This window comes from Cherax quadricarinatus, chromosome 65 (assembly GCF_038502225.1).
Source record: "Cherax quadricarinatus isolate ZL_2023a chromosome 65, ASM3850222v1, whole genome shotgun sequence".
In the NCBI taxonomy this organism is placed as follows: domain Eukaryota; kingdom Metazoa; phylum Arthropoda; class Malacostraca; order Decapoda; family Parastacidae; genus Cherax; species Cherax quadricarinatus.
In genome coordinates, this window is record NC_091356.1 from 8,697,174 (window position 1) to 8,714,674 (window position 17,501).

The 17,501-nt window shown below is 39.8% G+C and overlaps 1 protein-coding gene across 1 annotated transcript; it reads left to right on the plus strand.

The window, feature by feature from the left end:
* Positions 1-1,347: 1,347 nt before the first annotated feature.
* Positions 1,348-8,540, plus strand: LOC128700586 (alpha-2C adrenergic receptor-like). Its single transcript, XM_053793868.2, has 2 exons — positions 1,348-4,007; positions 8,334-8,540. Exons 1-2 carry the CDS (start codon positions 3,348-3,350, stop codon positions 8,538-8,540), a joined length of 867 nt encoding a protein of 288 aa, XP_053649843.2. The 5' UTR covers positions 1,348-3,347.
* Positions 8,541-17,501: the final 8,961 nt, after the last annotated feature.

Sequence of the window (17,501 nt, forward strand, 5' to 3'; positions counted from 1 at the left end):
CAATAAGCCAGCGGAGGGCCTCGGTCAGATGACCAGAAGCTTCAGTGGCGGGTCATCATATGACTAAGACCCGCGTCAGGAAACACTTGTCCTGTTTCCTGACAAACTTTACCTAACTTAACCTCCCTAGTCTCTGCTTCGTCCCACTGAAATGAATCCAACTGATACACATAAATATAATTATAATGATATACGATGTTACATTGGCAAACTGGAGTCGCAACGCCGACGAGTGGTGAAAAGAGACACTCATGGATAAATGTTGCACCACCAAAGGACTTCACTGTTGCTAGTGCTTGTTTCACGCGTCACAGGTTGTCTTTCAGATTCCCTGAGGTTCATAACTTTTCATTTGCTTAGACTGAATTTCAGCAGCCATTTGTCTGGCCATCAATGCAGTCTGTCCATGTCCTCGTGTAGGATTTCCATACTTTCTCTAGTATTTTTATTCTTCTTCTTAGTTTCACATCCCTGGGTGGCCAGAGACAGGGTCGCGATGAGAGAGGGAACACTGAACCTCCACCACTCCTTGTGCTGAACCACCCACAGATATTTAACACTTTAAGAAACACCTGAAAGACATCATACGTGAATAGCAGCGCAAGTGATTAAGTCGTTTCTGTCATGTTGTTAATGTATGTGAGGGACAGTACTGGTTCCAACACTAATCCTTGAGGTACCCCAATTATCACTTTTGCTCGCCTTGATACCTATTCCCTGTATTATATTAGTAATAGCATAGAATGCCTACAAGTTAATGTATATGGCACAAGACTATAGAGATGAATACTTCTCCAAGCTGAAGAACTGTCTCCCTTCCTTCTCAAAATTGCTACCTTAAGACCTGATTAACTGATCACATCATCTTTCCCTTTCCATTGCATCAGCTGTCTCCATATTTAGTCATCTCTGTATTCAGCAGAAGAAGCTTTCTGTATAGGGCACTTGTGCTCTACTCGTCTACCTCCTAACTGACCATCAATTCTGTCTCTAGTGTAGTACCTTAACCTCTCTGCTCTTCCAGTCTGCGCAGCAATCTATGGTCTGTTCTAGCCAAAGAATGTGCGGTTCACTTACTCCTGTTTTCTTTTTATTTCATTTTTCTTGCCTCCTGTCGAAAAAGTTCGTAAGTCAGGATTTAACTTCTCGAAATCCGTGGCGGCTGTCTTTTGTTTGCGAATTTTTGCTGTTCCTCTGGTGCTTTTTCTTTCGAATATAATCTATATTGTGACGAACCAGAATTTTCATGTCTCTACTACTTACCCAAACAAAAAAATATTTTTGAGGATACAGAATCAACAGATAGCCACAAAAAATATTAAAAATATACATATATATAATTATATATCATCTTCGCCATCGCTTCGTCACTACATCCCGTTGTCCTAGAAATTAAACAATAATTTAAAAATCAAGAGAGAAACATGTTGCTCACCCATCTGGAATTTCACTCCCAACATACTTATTTCAAAACATATTTTTTCATGTGCATTTTGGAAGCTCAACACCAACAGGGTATACACACCGGGGTATGAGGTCCCTGGGATGGATTGGACAGAGAGGGAGGGTCTGGTTGGATTCTGGCACGGGGCATCCCTGCATGGATTCTTCTGAGAGGAGGAGGGAAGAAAGGACAGACTCATTGGTATGGATTGGGCAGAGTTAGGAAGGGTAGGGTTAAACTGGGGTACTGGATCCCTGAGATGGATTGGGCAATGCGAGGAAGGACCGGGTTAGACTGGGGGTACTGGGTCCCTCAGAATGGATTGGGCAGAGGAAGGAGGGGGGGGAGAGGTAGGTAGGGCCAAGTAATAACTTGACGTGTTGGGGTGCGCGATCTGTTGCTCCTGCAGGCAGGCTTGGCCCAGGCAGTCAGCGCCGCGCAGTCACTTAGGACGGACGCGCGTACCACCTGTCTCTTCGCTCTCGGCTCAACAACTCCCCTCACAACCAGTTTCCCCCTTCACCTCACTGGCGGTCCTCGTGTGTGTAGTTCGGCCAGCGTCTGCGTCAACTAGTACTGTAGTGACGTGGATCAGCCATCACCATGAAGAAGCCCCAGACACTCTCACACTCGTGGACTACTCCAGACAGAGCAAAAGAGGGATGTTTCGTGGCAAGATGATTCGCATGCGGTGATGCCGGGAGGTTTCTACTGCTCTCTCGTTTACACACGTTCGCGGTCGCTCACTCCATCAGGATGGTGATCAAATGTAAAGTTTGTACGAACCTGGTCCTGGGACTGATGAACGCTTGGTTGCATTTTATTGCAGGATAAATTTCGTTAAGAAAAAGTGTGTTATTGTTCTTTTATCATATGGCCAGTGAAATATACTTAATTTTACTTCCTTTTAAATAATTAAAAGAATGTAATTTCACGAATGATAATACCTATTGTTATACAAGTTACGTATGATTTGTTTTTGTTTGAAAGCGTAACACAGCCTCTACTGAGATAAATTGGTGCTTAAATGTCAAATTTCATTAACAAAATTTTTCACTCACTCGATCATCTAAATAATACAGGAATCGACAATAGATACAAATAGATATAACAAACTTTCAGCAACAGAAGATGACGGGGAGTGCATTGCTTGTACCTGAGACGATTAATAGATTCTGTGTGCATGGCAGCCTCAAGATTCCTTACAACTATCAGTTAAAAACATAATTGTGTCGTCTGGAGAAAAGATCTATGTGTTTGTGTGTGCCTTGGGGTGAGAAGTAGTGGTGGTGGGAAACTAATTGTGGTACAAAACGCTATTGTTCGAGCGAGAAATATCTACTTGAGCAGTATGTGACGGGTGATCAGGATGAAGTTGTTTTGGTTGTAAACTGTGCGACTGATGAAGTGTTTGAAAAGCAGAAGGCGTGACCTTAAAACATTTAAGAGCAAAATGTTGTTTTGGTATTATCTATGATAATTAGAAACTAATGAGTATACAAAGTATTTTCCAATTATATTTGATCAAATTTTGGGTTTACTGAACTGAAAAAAAAATATATAGAACAAGATTTTGCACGGAAGAAAACGAGCGTGGAGAACTGCATAACCTTTGTTGATAAATTTATTAAAGCGTCATTTGCAAGAACAAATATGTAGAGCTCTTCAGCACATTGGTCCAAGGGGGTGACTAAACTTTCCAAGACCCACTTTGGACCCTTCAAGCTTTACTCCACACCACCCTTGACCCTCCCGTCCCTCCCTTCCCTACCCCCTTGTTTATTACCCCATCTTGTCCACCCTCCGCTTTGTTCTTTGTCTTCTTGCCCACATCAGTCTTTAAGAAGCCTGAGTTTTCTTAACCCAATGTCTGCTACCTGAGAATAGAAGTCCTGGACTCATCATGGATGGCTTGACCGTCAACCTAACAGCTGAGGTAGAAGATTCTGCCGGTTTCCTGGAGTATGTAGAAGCTTACGACCAAGACTTGGAGGGCTTTGAGAGTAATGGCTCCCTGGCGCTTATTAACGACACCTTCAATGGGACCTATTGGGTATATCCTTGGGGTAGCTCCATGTACCCCTCGGGCTACAGCACTCTCGAAATCGTCATCATCACTGTCATCATTACTGTGGCTATGATCGTGGTGGTGGTGGGTAATATGCTAGTGATCATCGCCATCGCCACAGAGAAAGCACTTAAAAACATCACCAACTGGTTCATTGCCTCCCTGGCAGTGTCGGATTTTCTGTTAGGGCTGGTCATCATGCCTTTCAGTCTCGCTAACTTGCTCATGGGCTACTGGATGTTTGGCGACCTTTGGTGTGAACTCCACGCCGCCATAGACGTTCTATTATCCACAGCTTCCATAAACAACATCTGCCTCATCTCACTAGACCGCTACTGGAGCATCACCCACGCAGTGGCCTACCTGAAGAAGAGAACACCGGAGCGAGCGGCCATTATGATTGTGGCTGTGTGGCTCTTCTCTGGCCTCGTCTCCATTCCGCCTTTGCTAGGCTGGAAAGAAGTACGCGCCCCTGAGGAATTCCCCAAATGCACGGTAAGAATGTGCCACACTCTTAGCAGGTAAACACGAATTCTCCAAATTCTTTGAGAGTAGACATTTATTTAGACGAACTATAAAGTTACCATTTATTTTTGAAACAGACAATTTCGAAAAAAAGCGAGTTTTTCCGTCTCTCTGGAAGGTTATTTACACAAAATAATTGAAGTAACCACGCAGCGAAATGTGAAAGACATTCTTCAGTATACTGACCCCGGGGATGTTAACCAAACGCAACCCAAGAAAACCAAGCAGTGTGGCTTATTTCCGGTGGGGTAATTCCGGTTCCTTCTCCGAGATGCGACTCGCAACATCCGACTAAAACCAGGGTATCTATTTACTGTTAGGTGAACAGGGGCAGCCGGTATATAAAGAATTACTCAAACGTTTCGCACACTAGGAAATCAAACCCCGATCTTTATGCTGCCTCCTCATGCAGCTGGACTGTGTTGTGTAAATATGTTTCGACATTCGCTCTTGAAAACAATTTTTATTTTATTTTTAATTGCTCTGAAACGAGCACTGCTTAATTAGGTTAGGCATCAAAGACGTATCGCAGAAATTAACGAAAGTTCCGTATCAAAGCCCAGGTGAACCTATACAACCAGCAGCACACTGGGAATAATAAAATTTTACTATAGATTCAAAACCGAAGGCGGATCAAAGAAAAGAGCATTTCTCTGCTTCAAGTAGATCATTTCTTTTCCAGCATCTTTTCCTCATATCTTCGTTTCTCGAAAACTTGTAATGAAAAACTGTCACGAATTTACCATTCATAACTTGATAAGGGTCCAGCAGGGGGCCAAAACGACGCATATTAATTTCCTTTACAAATCGTGTTTTAGAAGTAAACGCTTGGAAGTTCACTGTTTTTTCACGGTGGTTGTTTTTGTTTATCGTGATATCACCTATTATATATAAGCAAACACAGCCACCGCGAAAAATAGTGAACTCCCAAGCGCTTACGTGATTAATAATGTGAGAAATCACGAAAGCGCTTGGAAGCTCACTATTTATTCACAGTGGTTCTTTTGCATTTGTACATATATGTAGTACCGAATAAGCAAAACTTGCGATTTTGGCTTAAGTAGCAACGCACTTCTTGCCGAATAAGGCAAGCAAAAATCTGTGTTTATGCAATAATTTCGCAAAAATCATTCTGAACCTAACGAAAAAATATATTTCATTGCGTTTGTTTATTATTAAATTATTATATTATCTAAAATATATTTAGCTGGATTAGGCTAAATTAAATTGCGCTTGTTAAAATAAGGTTAGGTAAGTTTTCTAAGGTTCTTTCGGTATTTCGGTACAAAATCATTAATTTTTACATTAACATATATGAGAAAAAAATCTTTAAACGTACAAGAGAAAATTTTAGAAAGGACTTAATTTTAAATGAGTTCTTGCTAATTGTCTAGTTTTACTTTCTATATATATATTATATATATATATATATATATATATATATATATATATATATATATATATATATATATATATATATATATATATATATATATATATATATATATATATATATATATATATCGCTAGAAGCACTCGTAAATAAAGAGGGAAACAACAACTGAGAATTAAGTAAACAAAACTCTTATTACCAAACCACACATGAGAAAAATATACACAAAGAATAACAGAGAGTGCGTGGAAGGGAGAGAGAGAACATAACACATATTCTGTCTCAAGGAATAAACACTCCAAGAACAACAAACAGCAGAATGAACATAACTATCAGAGTATCAAGATAAACACAATAACAAGCACACAAAGAATAACAAAGAACAGGGTGGGTTGACGTAACTCTCCAACTGTCACAAGGAAACACACAGGAAGAAACAAAAGTGTGACGGGAAACAAAGTTCAACGTAAACATAACTTTCAACCTACCTCCAGACGCACACACAAAATAAAGAACATTGACGGTGTTCTCCACACTCATAAAAATAAAAAAATATCATTGAGGAACCTAGAAGAAGTGTCCAGAGCACTAAACCTGGCTTTATACCTCTTTCTCTATGGAGTTGAATACTTCAAGGTTGAGGGACTGATCACCTGAAGACTACTTCAAGGGTGAGGGACTGATCACCTAAAGACTACTTCAAGGGTGAGGGACTGATCACCTAAAGACTACTTCAAGGGTGAGGGACTGATCACCTAAAGACTACTTCAAGGTTGAGAGACTGATCAACTTTAGACTACTTCAAGAGTGAGGGACTGACCACCTCAAAACTACTTTAAGGCTGATAGGCTAATCACCTTAAAACTACTTTTTCATGACTAAGGGACTGACCCCTTCCCCGCAAAACTAACTACGGTGAAGGATGACGTAGGTTACACAGACTGATTACATCATCGGTACCTCAACATTGATTCCTCAACCTCCATATTCAGTCACTTCTGTATTCGACTGAAAAAACCTTCATGAGCGAAACGTTGCGGAAATTAAGTTACCTAGCTGTTACATATATGTCATATTTATCAACTTGTCGGTACTGTGAACTATTAATATAATGATTCGCCGAACAGGCTTGCAGGTGTTGGTATAGGGCTCTTGATCCAAGGAATTAGAGATACTTTTGCCTTGGATCGAAGCTTACTACATCTCCACTCAAATTATAAAGTATGCAATGATACTTTGAATCCATAGCTGATACAAGAAAAAACTTGAAAAGGTACAAAGGTTCTCAACCAGACTAGTCAAGATTCTGAGAACAGCTAAAAATGAAGAGGAGACATGATTAAGACGTATAAAATACTTCGATGAATATGAAAACTAAAAAAAACAGGATTACCAAAAGAGAAGTGGAGAGCAATATAGAGAAGATTTTACCCTGAGATCGGTGAAGGGCTCTTGATCCCAGAAACTAGAGCTACCCTTCCTTGGATCAAACCCGAGCTACTCCCTTTCTCCAGTAGCTATATGGCCAATATGGGTTTAGCTTCATCAATGGTCCTGTTACATCAAATCAGCCAGCACACACACACACACACACACATACACACACACGGGGCCAGGCGTTATGACTCGACCCCTGCAACCACAATTAGGTGAGTACACACACACACACACACACACACACAAACACACACACACTGGTATTTATGAACGACATGACAGAAGGAATAGACTCCGAAGTGTCCCTGTTTGAAGATGATGTGAAGTTGATGAGAAGAATTCAGTCGGACGAGGACGAGGCCTGCAGCCTGCTGGGCAGGCTGCAGGCCTGGTCCAGCAACTGGCCCCTGGAGTTCAACCCCATCAAGTGCAAAGTCATGAAGATTGGGGAAGGGCAAAGAAGACCACAGACGGAGTACAGTCTAGGGGGGCCAGAGACTACAAACCTCACTCAAGAAAAAGGAACTTGGGGTGAGTATATCACTGGGCACATCCCTTGAAGCGCACGTCAACCAAATAACTGCTGCAGCTTACGAGCGCCTGGCAAACCTAAGAACAGCATTCCGCCAGCTTAATATGGAATTGTTCAGGGCCCTGTACACTGTGTACGTTAGGCCCATATTAGAATATGCAGCACCAATTTGGAACCCACACCTAGACAAGCACGTAAGGAAACTAGAGTGAGTACAAAGGTTTGCAACAAGACTAGTCCCGGAGCTAAGAAGTATGTCCTACGAGGAGAGGTTAACGGAAATCGACCTGACGACACTGGAGGACAGTAGAGATAGGGGGGATATGATAACAACATACAAAATACTGAAAGGAATCGACAAGGTGGATAGAGACAGGATGTTCAAGAGATGGGACACAGCAAAAAGGGGTCACAGTTGGAAGATGATTACTCAGATGAATCACAGGGATCTTAGGAAGTATTTCCTCAGTCACAGAGTTGTTGGGAAGTGAAATAGTCTGGGAAGTGATGTAGTGGAGGCAGGATCCATGCATTGCTTTAAGAAGAGGTATGATAAAGCTCATGGAGCAGGAATAGCGACTAAATGGTGACCAGCGAAGAGGGGGGGCTAGGAGCTGTGAATCGACCCCTGCAACCACAGCTAAGTGAGTACACACATGCACACACACGCACACACGTATACAAACACACCACACGCACACACACACACACACACACACACACACACACACACACACACACACACACACACACACACACACACACACACACACACACACACACACACACACACAGCCAAGCTCTGTGAATCGACCCCTAGAACCACAAATAGGTAAGTACACACACAGTATTTCTCTCTCTCTCTCTCTCTCTTACTCCAACCAATAAAGCTAGATTGCTTTCACTTGTGTGTACACCTTCTTATAACAACAAGCAAGATAACAGGAAGTATCGATCTCACATCCACCTCCATGACCTTGGATCAGAAACAATGAGGCGCTGCCGGAAGAGCGAGCATCACCGGGAGATGACAGCATCAGAGGCACAGCTGAGTCTCTTTGATGCTGGGCAGCTAATCAAACCACAGCTGAGGAATGCCATTAAGAATTTTGAATATATTAACTCAAGTTTACATCCGTAAAAGCGGGCTGGTTTGTGGGGTAATTTGTTTGCATTAATATAGACATTCATGAAGATATTCACTGGTACAAATCTAATACATTATACAAGCAAAGGAAATAAATCATTATATAATTGAACTCAGTGATGTATATATATATATATATATATATATATATATATATATATATATATATATATATATATATATATATATATATATATATATATATATATATATATATATATATATATATATATATATATATATATATATATATATATATATATATATAATGAGACGTATAGAGTGTGACTATGTTCAGTGTGTCAAGAAGTGAAGAGTAGTATTAGCACATTGATTTTATTGATGCTTCTGGTTTTAAAACTCCGGAGTGTTGTGACCTTCACTCGTGTGAGAGCTGGGATTGTCTTACACTATGTGTTGATGTACCCTTGTATCTGATCAGTCTTAAGGAACTGCTGTGTTATTGGAGGTCTCTTGATCCATTGAGTTGGAGTTACCCTTCTTTTCCTTTTGTCAAAACTGATTAGCGTCCATCATTAATGCATTGTATGCCCCTATTAATATGAAGCTTTCCCTAGTTATATAATAATGCATATTTTGACTGTCCTCTATCCTGTTAAGCATCGTGGTAAGAGATACATGCAATTTAAAATGAAGTTTTATACTCAGTGGGAAGCCAGTATGTCACCAAACCTCGCAAATTATGATTGATGGGGCTTCACGAACACGCACGGTGTGAGGAAGTGGTAAACCGGCTTGGCTACTGCCCCATTAATTTTCCATTCTTTGGAATTTAAAAAATAGCACTCGTGGTATTTTTTTTCATAATTCACTTTGCATGCTAGGAGCTATTATCCTACTTCATCTTATTTCATAACCCAAAGCTATCTAAATTATGTTGTTACTTTCTAGAATTTTGTGAAAAATCGACTTTTATAACTGATCTAGTTATTTGTGACAAAATATCACAATATTCCTTAAAGCCGAATACGCTTGTAAACAGAGTGTATGTTCATTGAGAAGTGTGCATCAATCACTGTATATATATTCAGAGAGAGAGGTGTCTCCTACAGTGTAATATGTACCGAGAAGCGCGTAACTCTAAGCGTATCTATTACCGAGAGGTGTGTCTCTCTTAGTGTTTATCTCTCTCAGTTTATATATACCGAGAGGTGTGTGTCTCTCTCAGAGTATATATACCGATAGGTGTCTCTCTCTCAGTGTATATATACCGAGAGGTGTGTCTCTCTCAGTGTATATATTCCGAGAGGTGTGCCTCTCTCAGTGTATGTATACCGAGAGGTGTGCCTCTCTCAGCGTATATATCCCGAGAGGTGTGTCTCTCTCAGCGTATATATCCCGAGAGGTGTGTCTCTCTCAGCGTATATATACCGAGAGGTGTGTCTCTCTCAGCGTATATATACCGAGAGGTGTGCCTCTCTCAGCGTATGTATACCGAGAGGTGTGTCTCTCTCAGCGTATATATACCGAGAGGTGTGTCTCTCTCAGGGTATATATACGGAGAGGTGTGTCTCTCAGGGTATATATACCGAGAGGTGTGTCTCTCTCAGGATATATATATGGAGAGGCGTGTCCCTCAGGGTATATATACGGAGAAGTGTGTCTCTCTCAGGGTATATATACGGAGAGGTGTGTCTCTCAGGGTATATATACGGAGAGGTTTGCATCTCTCAGTATATACACAGTGAGAATTTGTTTCAATCCTTATTTTAAGAATGAAAATATTTTTTATATTAGCAAATAAGGGAAAATCGGAACCTGAAAAATGACCATCACGTAGTAACATTTTTTAAATTAAAACTCTCAATGAGTAGAAGAGCAAGATACATGTAAAACAAGTGTGGTATTTGAACTGAGATGTTTCGCTTGTTCAGCAGGCTTCTTCAGTCGAAATACAGGGCATGCGGAAGTTGTGGCTTTGCAGATATGGGGTAATCAGTCCCTGTCGCATGTTCTTACTAATTTACTGGTCGATACATATAATAACGTTACAATAATGAAACTGTGTGAAAATAGTGCTTCGATCAAGTGCTCTTGATCGAAGAAATAGGAGCTATCGTTCCTCTTCTTGGATCAGACTTAATTGCCTCCCATTTCCTTCGTAGGGTAAGGGTTGGCCCATTTATTATTAATAGTAACCAACGGGAAATTGGGGCATAAATTTATTTCCCATCATTATGACAAGAATAAAAATGATTTGAAATGCAGTTACCGTGTTAATATATCGTCTCTTCACCATGTAATAAATTTAATTTAATAATTCATTATATATTATTTCAAGCAAAAGGAAAATTAACATTAAGAATAAAGTAGTGAGAATAATGGGAAATTTTTTTTAACTACAAAATAACAAGGAGAGCTAATATGATAACGCACACTGTATAAGTAGTAGTAGTAGTAGTAGTAGTAGTAGTAGTAGTAGTAGTAGTAGTAGTAGTAGTAGTAGTAGTAGTAGTAGTAGTAGTAGCAGTAGTAGTAGTAGCAGTAGTAGTAGTAGTAGTAGTAGTAGTAGTAGTAGTAGTAGTAGTTGCAAGATTTACCTCTCATTTTACTCGTTGAAGAGAAAGAAAGAAGAGACCAGCATTCCTGTCAGACTGTGATGCATTTTCACAGTTTTCCGTCTCGCACCTGTGACTGGACGGTAGGGCCTCCCTGGGTAGCTGCCGTCTACCAACCTACAGACAGTCTGTCATTAAATGATTTATCTGCGACGGTGTTTTTCTTAGTTTATCATTATCAGGGGAACAAATGGTATGTTTTTTACGCAATTCAATTTATAGGCTAAGAGGTTTTATCTTGAATCAGCACATTTATAAATTTGAGCTCTATCTATAGTATTACTACCATTTCTCACAGGATGCCATCGACAACAATTGACTGACACTCAGGTTCTTAGTTACTGATAGATGAACATTGGCAGCAGGTAGTATGGAGGGTCTGCTACGCCACTCTCAGAATGTGAATCATACTTTGGTTTCTTTTGTCTTGAGGGAAACACTGTAGCCTCAAATTACCAGTCAGTATCTTAAGCACTTGCATGACTGCAACTCATCATGTATTTTCAATTTTAATCTTGCACGTGCAAGTCGCTTCGGGAACATCATTCCACAGACTGAGTGAACCTGCTTCCTTGCACCTGCAGTCCATTTAGCGGCTGATTACCTCTCGTTACCATGACATACCTCTGGGCTCCAGTCTGGCAGATATTGTGTTGTTTCTCTCCTCTTTCTCCTCCTACTGCTTCTTCGTTCCACCTCTGCGACACACGAAAGGGCGATTATTGCATCTCTCTGGAAAGACGAGAAATATTTGACATTGGATCTCCTGGATCAGGCTTTCCTTGACGGGAAAATCTGCTGTTGAATTCTCTCGTACACATATTGTTGAATAGTTTTCTTGAAATATACAAGAAATATATATATATATATATATATATATATATATATATATATATATATATATATATATATATATATATATATATATATATATATATATATATATGTATATATATATATATGTATATATATATATATATATATATATATATATATATATATATATATATATATATATATATATATATATATATATATATATATATATATATATATATATATATATATATATATATATATAACAGTCTCGTTATATATACACTGTTGTTCCTAATGTATATCCAATTAGAGACATGCATGCATCAATGCATCGGAGAATATGCGTTATTGATCGTTCTCTAGGTAAACAAACTGACATGTAATGAGCACAACTTCAAAACAAACAAGGTACTGATTGTTATACGACGATTTATTGTTGTACCAATTTGATTTACAGCGATATGCATCACTTTTGTAGCGCAAGGTGAATTTTAAGACGACAATGCATCAACATAATTGTTTTGCTTTTGTTAGAGGCTCAGGAATTATATTTTACATAAATATACATCAACTACACAAGTTTCTTCTTTGTAATTCTGTTCGTTGTGTGAGACGTTAGTATTTTGGTTAAGAATCGTTTCATAAAGAACATTTAGCATTGAATCCTTTTTCTTATTTAGAAAAAGGTTGGACAGATATTGGAGTAAGAAAGGTTGTGTGTGTGATGAACCTGCCTTGCAAGGGCCGGTAGACCTGCTGCAGCACTCTTACCCTCTTGCGTTCCTTATAGGCAATGGTCATGGTGGTGGCGCTTTGAAAGAGTCATACCTTTGTACGCTAATAATAATATATATGCATATACATTGGTACAGACACTGCACAGGTACATTACACATGTGCAGACATTGCACAACTAACATTTAGAGTTCGAGAACGAGCTGTCAGAGATTTTTTCTGGTTTACATTATTTGTGCTGTACCTGTATATATGCTTTGAACTGACTCAAGAAATCGTAATGACGCGACGGGCTGGAGTTTTGAGAATCTATGACCGCGGGTTCAATCCCGGCCGGGGGTATGGTTTTTTATGCTTTGAACATTTGTTATCTGAACAATGCATATTTTTCCAGGTGTAAATATTTTTGCCTCTTTATTTACTTTTTTTTCCAGCTGTAAATGCTTATTTTTCTTTTTGTAAATGCTTGTTTTCTGGTTGTTAAAGTGGTTTTATTACTGTAAATGAGTTTTCTTAATGTTTTCTAGTTATAAGTACGAGTTTTTCCAGGTGTAAATGCTCGGGCTTTAACCTCTAAATGCTCGTCTTTTCCTAGCTTAAAATACGTGTTGTTTTAGCTGAATACGTGTGAGTATTTTTCTGAGGTATATACTTGTTTTTTCCTTGTCGTTCAGTTATGTTTTTTTTCTTGTTGAATACCTCTGTGTTTTCCCGCGGTTCATATCTCCATTTTGCTGTATATTTCTCCTTTATCTTTCTGTGTATATCTCTTTACCCCTGTCGTGCTTCTCTCTTTGTTGTCTGCTGTGCATCTCTCTCTTCTTGCTGTACACCCCCCCCTTTTACCTTGTTGTACTGTACATATCTCTTTTTCTCTATTGTATAGACATTTTTTTTCCTGTTGTTCAATCAGTATTTTATTTGTTGTCAGTGTTTTTTTTTCCCCTCCAGTTGTTCACTCTCTTTTTTCACGTTGACTGGATGGGTACTGTTGGTGAAGATAGTGATAAACTAGGTCTTATCAAGTCAACTGTGCAATATTGCTACCTATCATGGGTCTGTGAGCAAATCCTCGTGTTGTAATAGGGAAAATATTGAGTAAACGAGTGAATACGTAAGTAATTCAGTGAGTTTTTAATACATGTTAATTACATTCTTCAGATTTATGTACTTGTATTGATACAGTTACTGGTGGGCGAAACGTCTACAAATAAAGATACCCAGATGTTGCACATGTGTCTAATTCCTCACTTTATTACACTAGTTTAGATTCTTACGATTATCGTATATACTAACATACAAGTAAACTAAAGTAGTGTATCGCAGTAAAGTCAAACACTGTTTGTTGAATTTACTGGGTAAGGATTCCTCATGGCTTGAAATTCAATCGGATTTTTCTACTCTCGCTTAGGTTTATCTATGGACTCAAAATGACGATGGAACTCTCACAGCAGTTCTCATGGCACCACCTGGACAGGAGTATTGTGTGGACTAATAGTTTCAGATCGTAATATACTCTAAAATAACGCTCGTGGTTCAAGACGCATGGGCAAACATTCAGTACATCAATTTTATAGAAATATGTTTACTTCACATGGAGTGAGCAAGGTTTCATGACCGAAACGCTGCGTAACAAAACGTCTTAAGTGTTCGCTACGCGAGGGTCATTAAGGCTGCACGCAACCTTTTAACCACCAGTCAAAAATACTTTAGTCCTTAACATAGGAATTAAAGTAAATATGTCCTCTGTGTCTTGGCTAATTGTTGGTTAATGAGGTTTAAAGCCTATCGACTGCAAGAGGACCATTAAGTCTGCACTTAACATTTTCACCAACAAACAGGAATACTTTAGTCCCTAACAGAGGGATTAAAGTGAACTCTTAACATATATACGCTCAGAGGTATAGATACCTCTCATTGTATATATCCCCCGTGTGTCTTTAAACTCAACTTAATATAATAAACAAGGCTTTCATTATAGAAGCTTCCAGTGAAAAATTTATGAAAAAAAAAGAGAATGCATATCTTTGTTTACATCGAAATAATAATTTTTTTTAACATAGATTATGCAATAAATTTAATGTGTGATGAGCCATATTTAATCCGACTAAGGCTCATAGAATTTAAAAACAAATTTTGCGGATTGTTGGTACAAATGCAAAATGATAATTTGCAAAGCGAGAAATGAATGAATATTGCAAGAGCGAGGGATAAAGGGGATAGTGTCACTGCCGGATCTAGTAAATAGTCTGACTTATACTGTGTGTATGGTGCCACTAACTGGGTGATACTGTACAATACTCACAGTATGAGTGCCACTGACTGAGTGACACTGTCTAATACTCACAGTGTGAGTGCCACTGACTGGGTGACACTGTCTAATGCTCACAGTTTGAGTGCCACTAAACAATACTGCCTTTATGGCAGTATGTTCACTGACTGGATGAGTGCCGCTGACCAATACTGACATTATGGCAGAATATTCACTCACGGGATGAGTGCCACTGTCCAATATTGTCATTATGGCAGGATGTTCACTCACAGGATGAGTGCCACTGTCCAATATTGTCATTATGGCAGGATGTTCACTCACAGGATGAGTGCCACTGTCCAATACTGTCATTATGGCAAGATGTTCACTCACAGGATAAGTGCCACTGTCCAATATTGTCATTATGGCAGGATGTTCACTCACAGGATGAGTGCCACTGTTCAATACTGTCATTACGACAGGATGTTCACTTACAGGATGAGTGCCACTGTCCAATACTGTCATTATGACAGGATGTTCACTCACAGGATGAGTGCCACTGTTCAATACTGTCATTATGACTGGATGTTCATTTACAGGATGAGTGCCACTGTCCAATACTGTCATTATGACAGGATGTTCACTCACAGGATGAGTGCCACTGTCCAATACTGTCATTATGACAGGATGTTCACTCACAGGATGAGTGCCACTGTTCAATACTGTCATTATGACTGGATGTTCATTTACAGGATGAGTGCCACTGTCCAATACTGTCATTATGACAGGATGTTCACTCACAGGATGAGTGCCACTTTTCAGTACTGTCATTATGACAGGATGTTCACTCACAGGATGAGTGCCACTGTCCAATACTGTCATTATGACAGGATGTTCACTCACAGGATGAGTGCCACTGTCCAATACTGTCATTATGACAGGATATTCACTCACAGGATGAGTGCCACTGTTCAATACTGTCATTATGACTGGATGTTCATTTACAGGATGAGTGCCACTGTCCAATACTGTCATTATGGCAAGATGTTCACTCACAGGATAAGTGCCACTGTCCAATATTGTCATTATGACAGGATGTTCACTCACAGGATGAGTGCCACTTTTCAATACTGTCATTATGACAGGATGTTCACTCACAGGATGAGTGCCACTGTCCAATACTGTCATTATGACAGGATATTCACTCACAGGATGAGTGCCACTGTTCAATACTGTCATTATGACTGGATGTTCATTTACAGGATGAGTGCCACTGTCCAATACTGTCATTATGACTGGATGTTCACTCACAGGATGAGTGCCACTGTCCAATACTGTCATTATGACAGGATGTTCACTTACAGGCTGAGTGTCACTGCCCAATAAATTCACTCATCGACTCAACAACGGATTCTTTTCTTATTAAAAATCATGTTACTCTAATGTGAGAAGCAATAAACCTCGATCCAAAGGAGGGAAGATCAGATCCACTTCCTTGGATCAAGAGCCTCTCTCCGGGTGTTCAAATAAAAAAAACTTTTCGGTGAAGGCAAAATTCAACTGAATTCAACTCTTTTATTCCACTGTCTCCAGATCTTTGCAACTACCAGAGAATCTGGATTCAAACAGTGTACTGCAGAAGTCCACGATGCCGAAGCTTTTGTCGGGACAACGTTTCCCTCTTTCGCTTTATGAAGAGCACTTTTCGTGACTTGATAAACCCAGATATCTTCGTCAAATTTCCCTTTTTAAGTGCGGGTTAATTTGTGAGCTGTTCCAGCCACGGTACAGTGACTTTTGTTCTTCTCGATAAATCCGACACTGGGCGAAACTTTGTTCCACTGAAAGCTCTTTCTGCAACATGGGTGTTTACAGTACTTCACTTGTACAGATGTGAAGGCAGTGAATTTTATTATTATAATCAAGGGGGAAGCGCTAAACCCGTAGGATTATACAGCTCCTGGGGGGGGGGGATGTGGAAGGCATTCAGGCTTAATTCGGGGAACTGGAGCACAGATCCAATTCCCTAAATCAAGAGCCCCTCACCAACATCAAGGAACCTTCCCTGAGGGGATCTCAGGGAAAGTGAGAGGGTCTAAGAGATTAAGAGATTAAGGAACATAAACATTGTACAGTCTACATGGAAACTTGACTCAAGAAATCGTAATGACACGATTGCAATCGTGTCATTACGATTTCTTGAGTCATGTTGACGGCAGTGAAGGGACTTGAGCTAGAGTTCGTCACGGTCACGCTAGCTGGAGATTCGTCTGTAAAAACTTGCATGTGTGGTCACAGTGGTGCCTGTGCTAACCTTCCTATGGTGTAGAAATATAACTAGTTGGATGAATCTTATTGTGGCTAGCTGGTCTAGTGGCTAACGCGACGGGCTGGAGTTTTGAGACTCTATGACCGCGGGTTCAATCCCGGCCGGGGGTATGGTTTGTTTACATGGAAATTCTTGAGAACAGCAAGAGGTCCGTCCACCAAGTAGAAGTCGATGCCTTTACAATGCTGCGAAGATGTCTCCAGATGGGCGACATGGGCGACAATCCCATAGGGTTTGCCCTG

Excerpts from the sequence above, each read along its gene's own strand:
- LOC128700586 (XM_053793868.2), top strand. The coding sequence starts at position 3,348 with ATGGATGGCTTGACCGTCAACCTAACAGCTGAGGTAGAAGATTCTGCC. Across the intron at positions 4,008-8,333 it reads AGGAATTCCCCAAATGCACG|CAAGATAACAGGAAGTATCG; the intron begins GTAAGAATGTGC and ends TATAACAACAAG.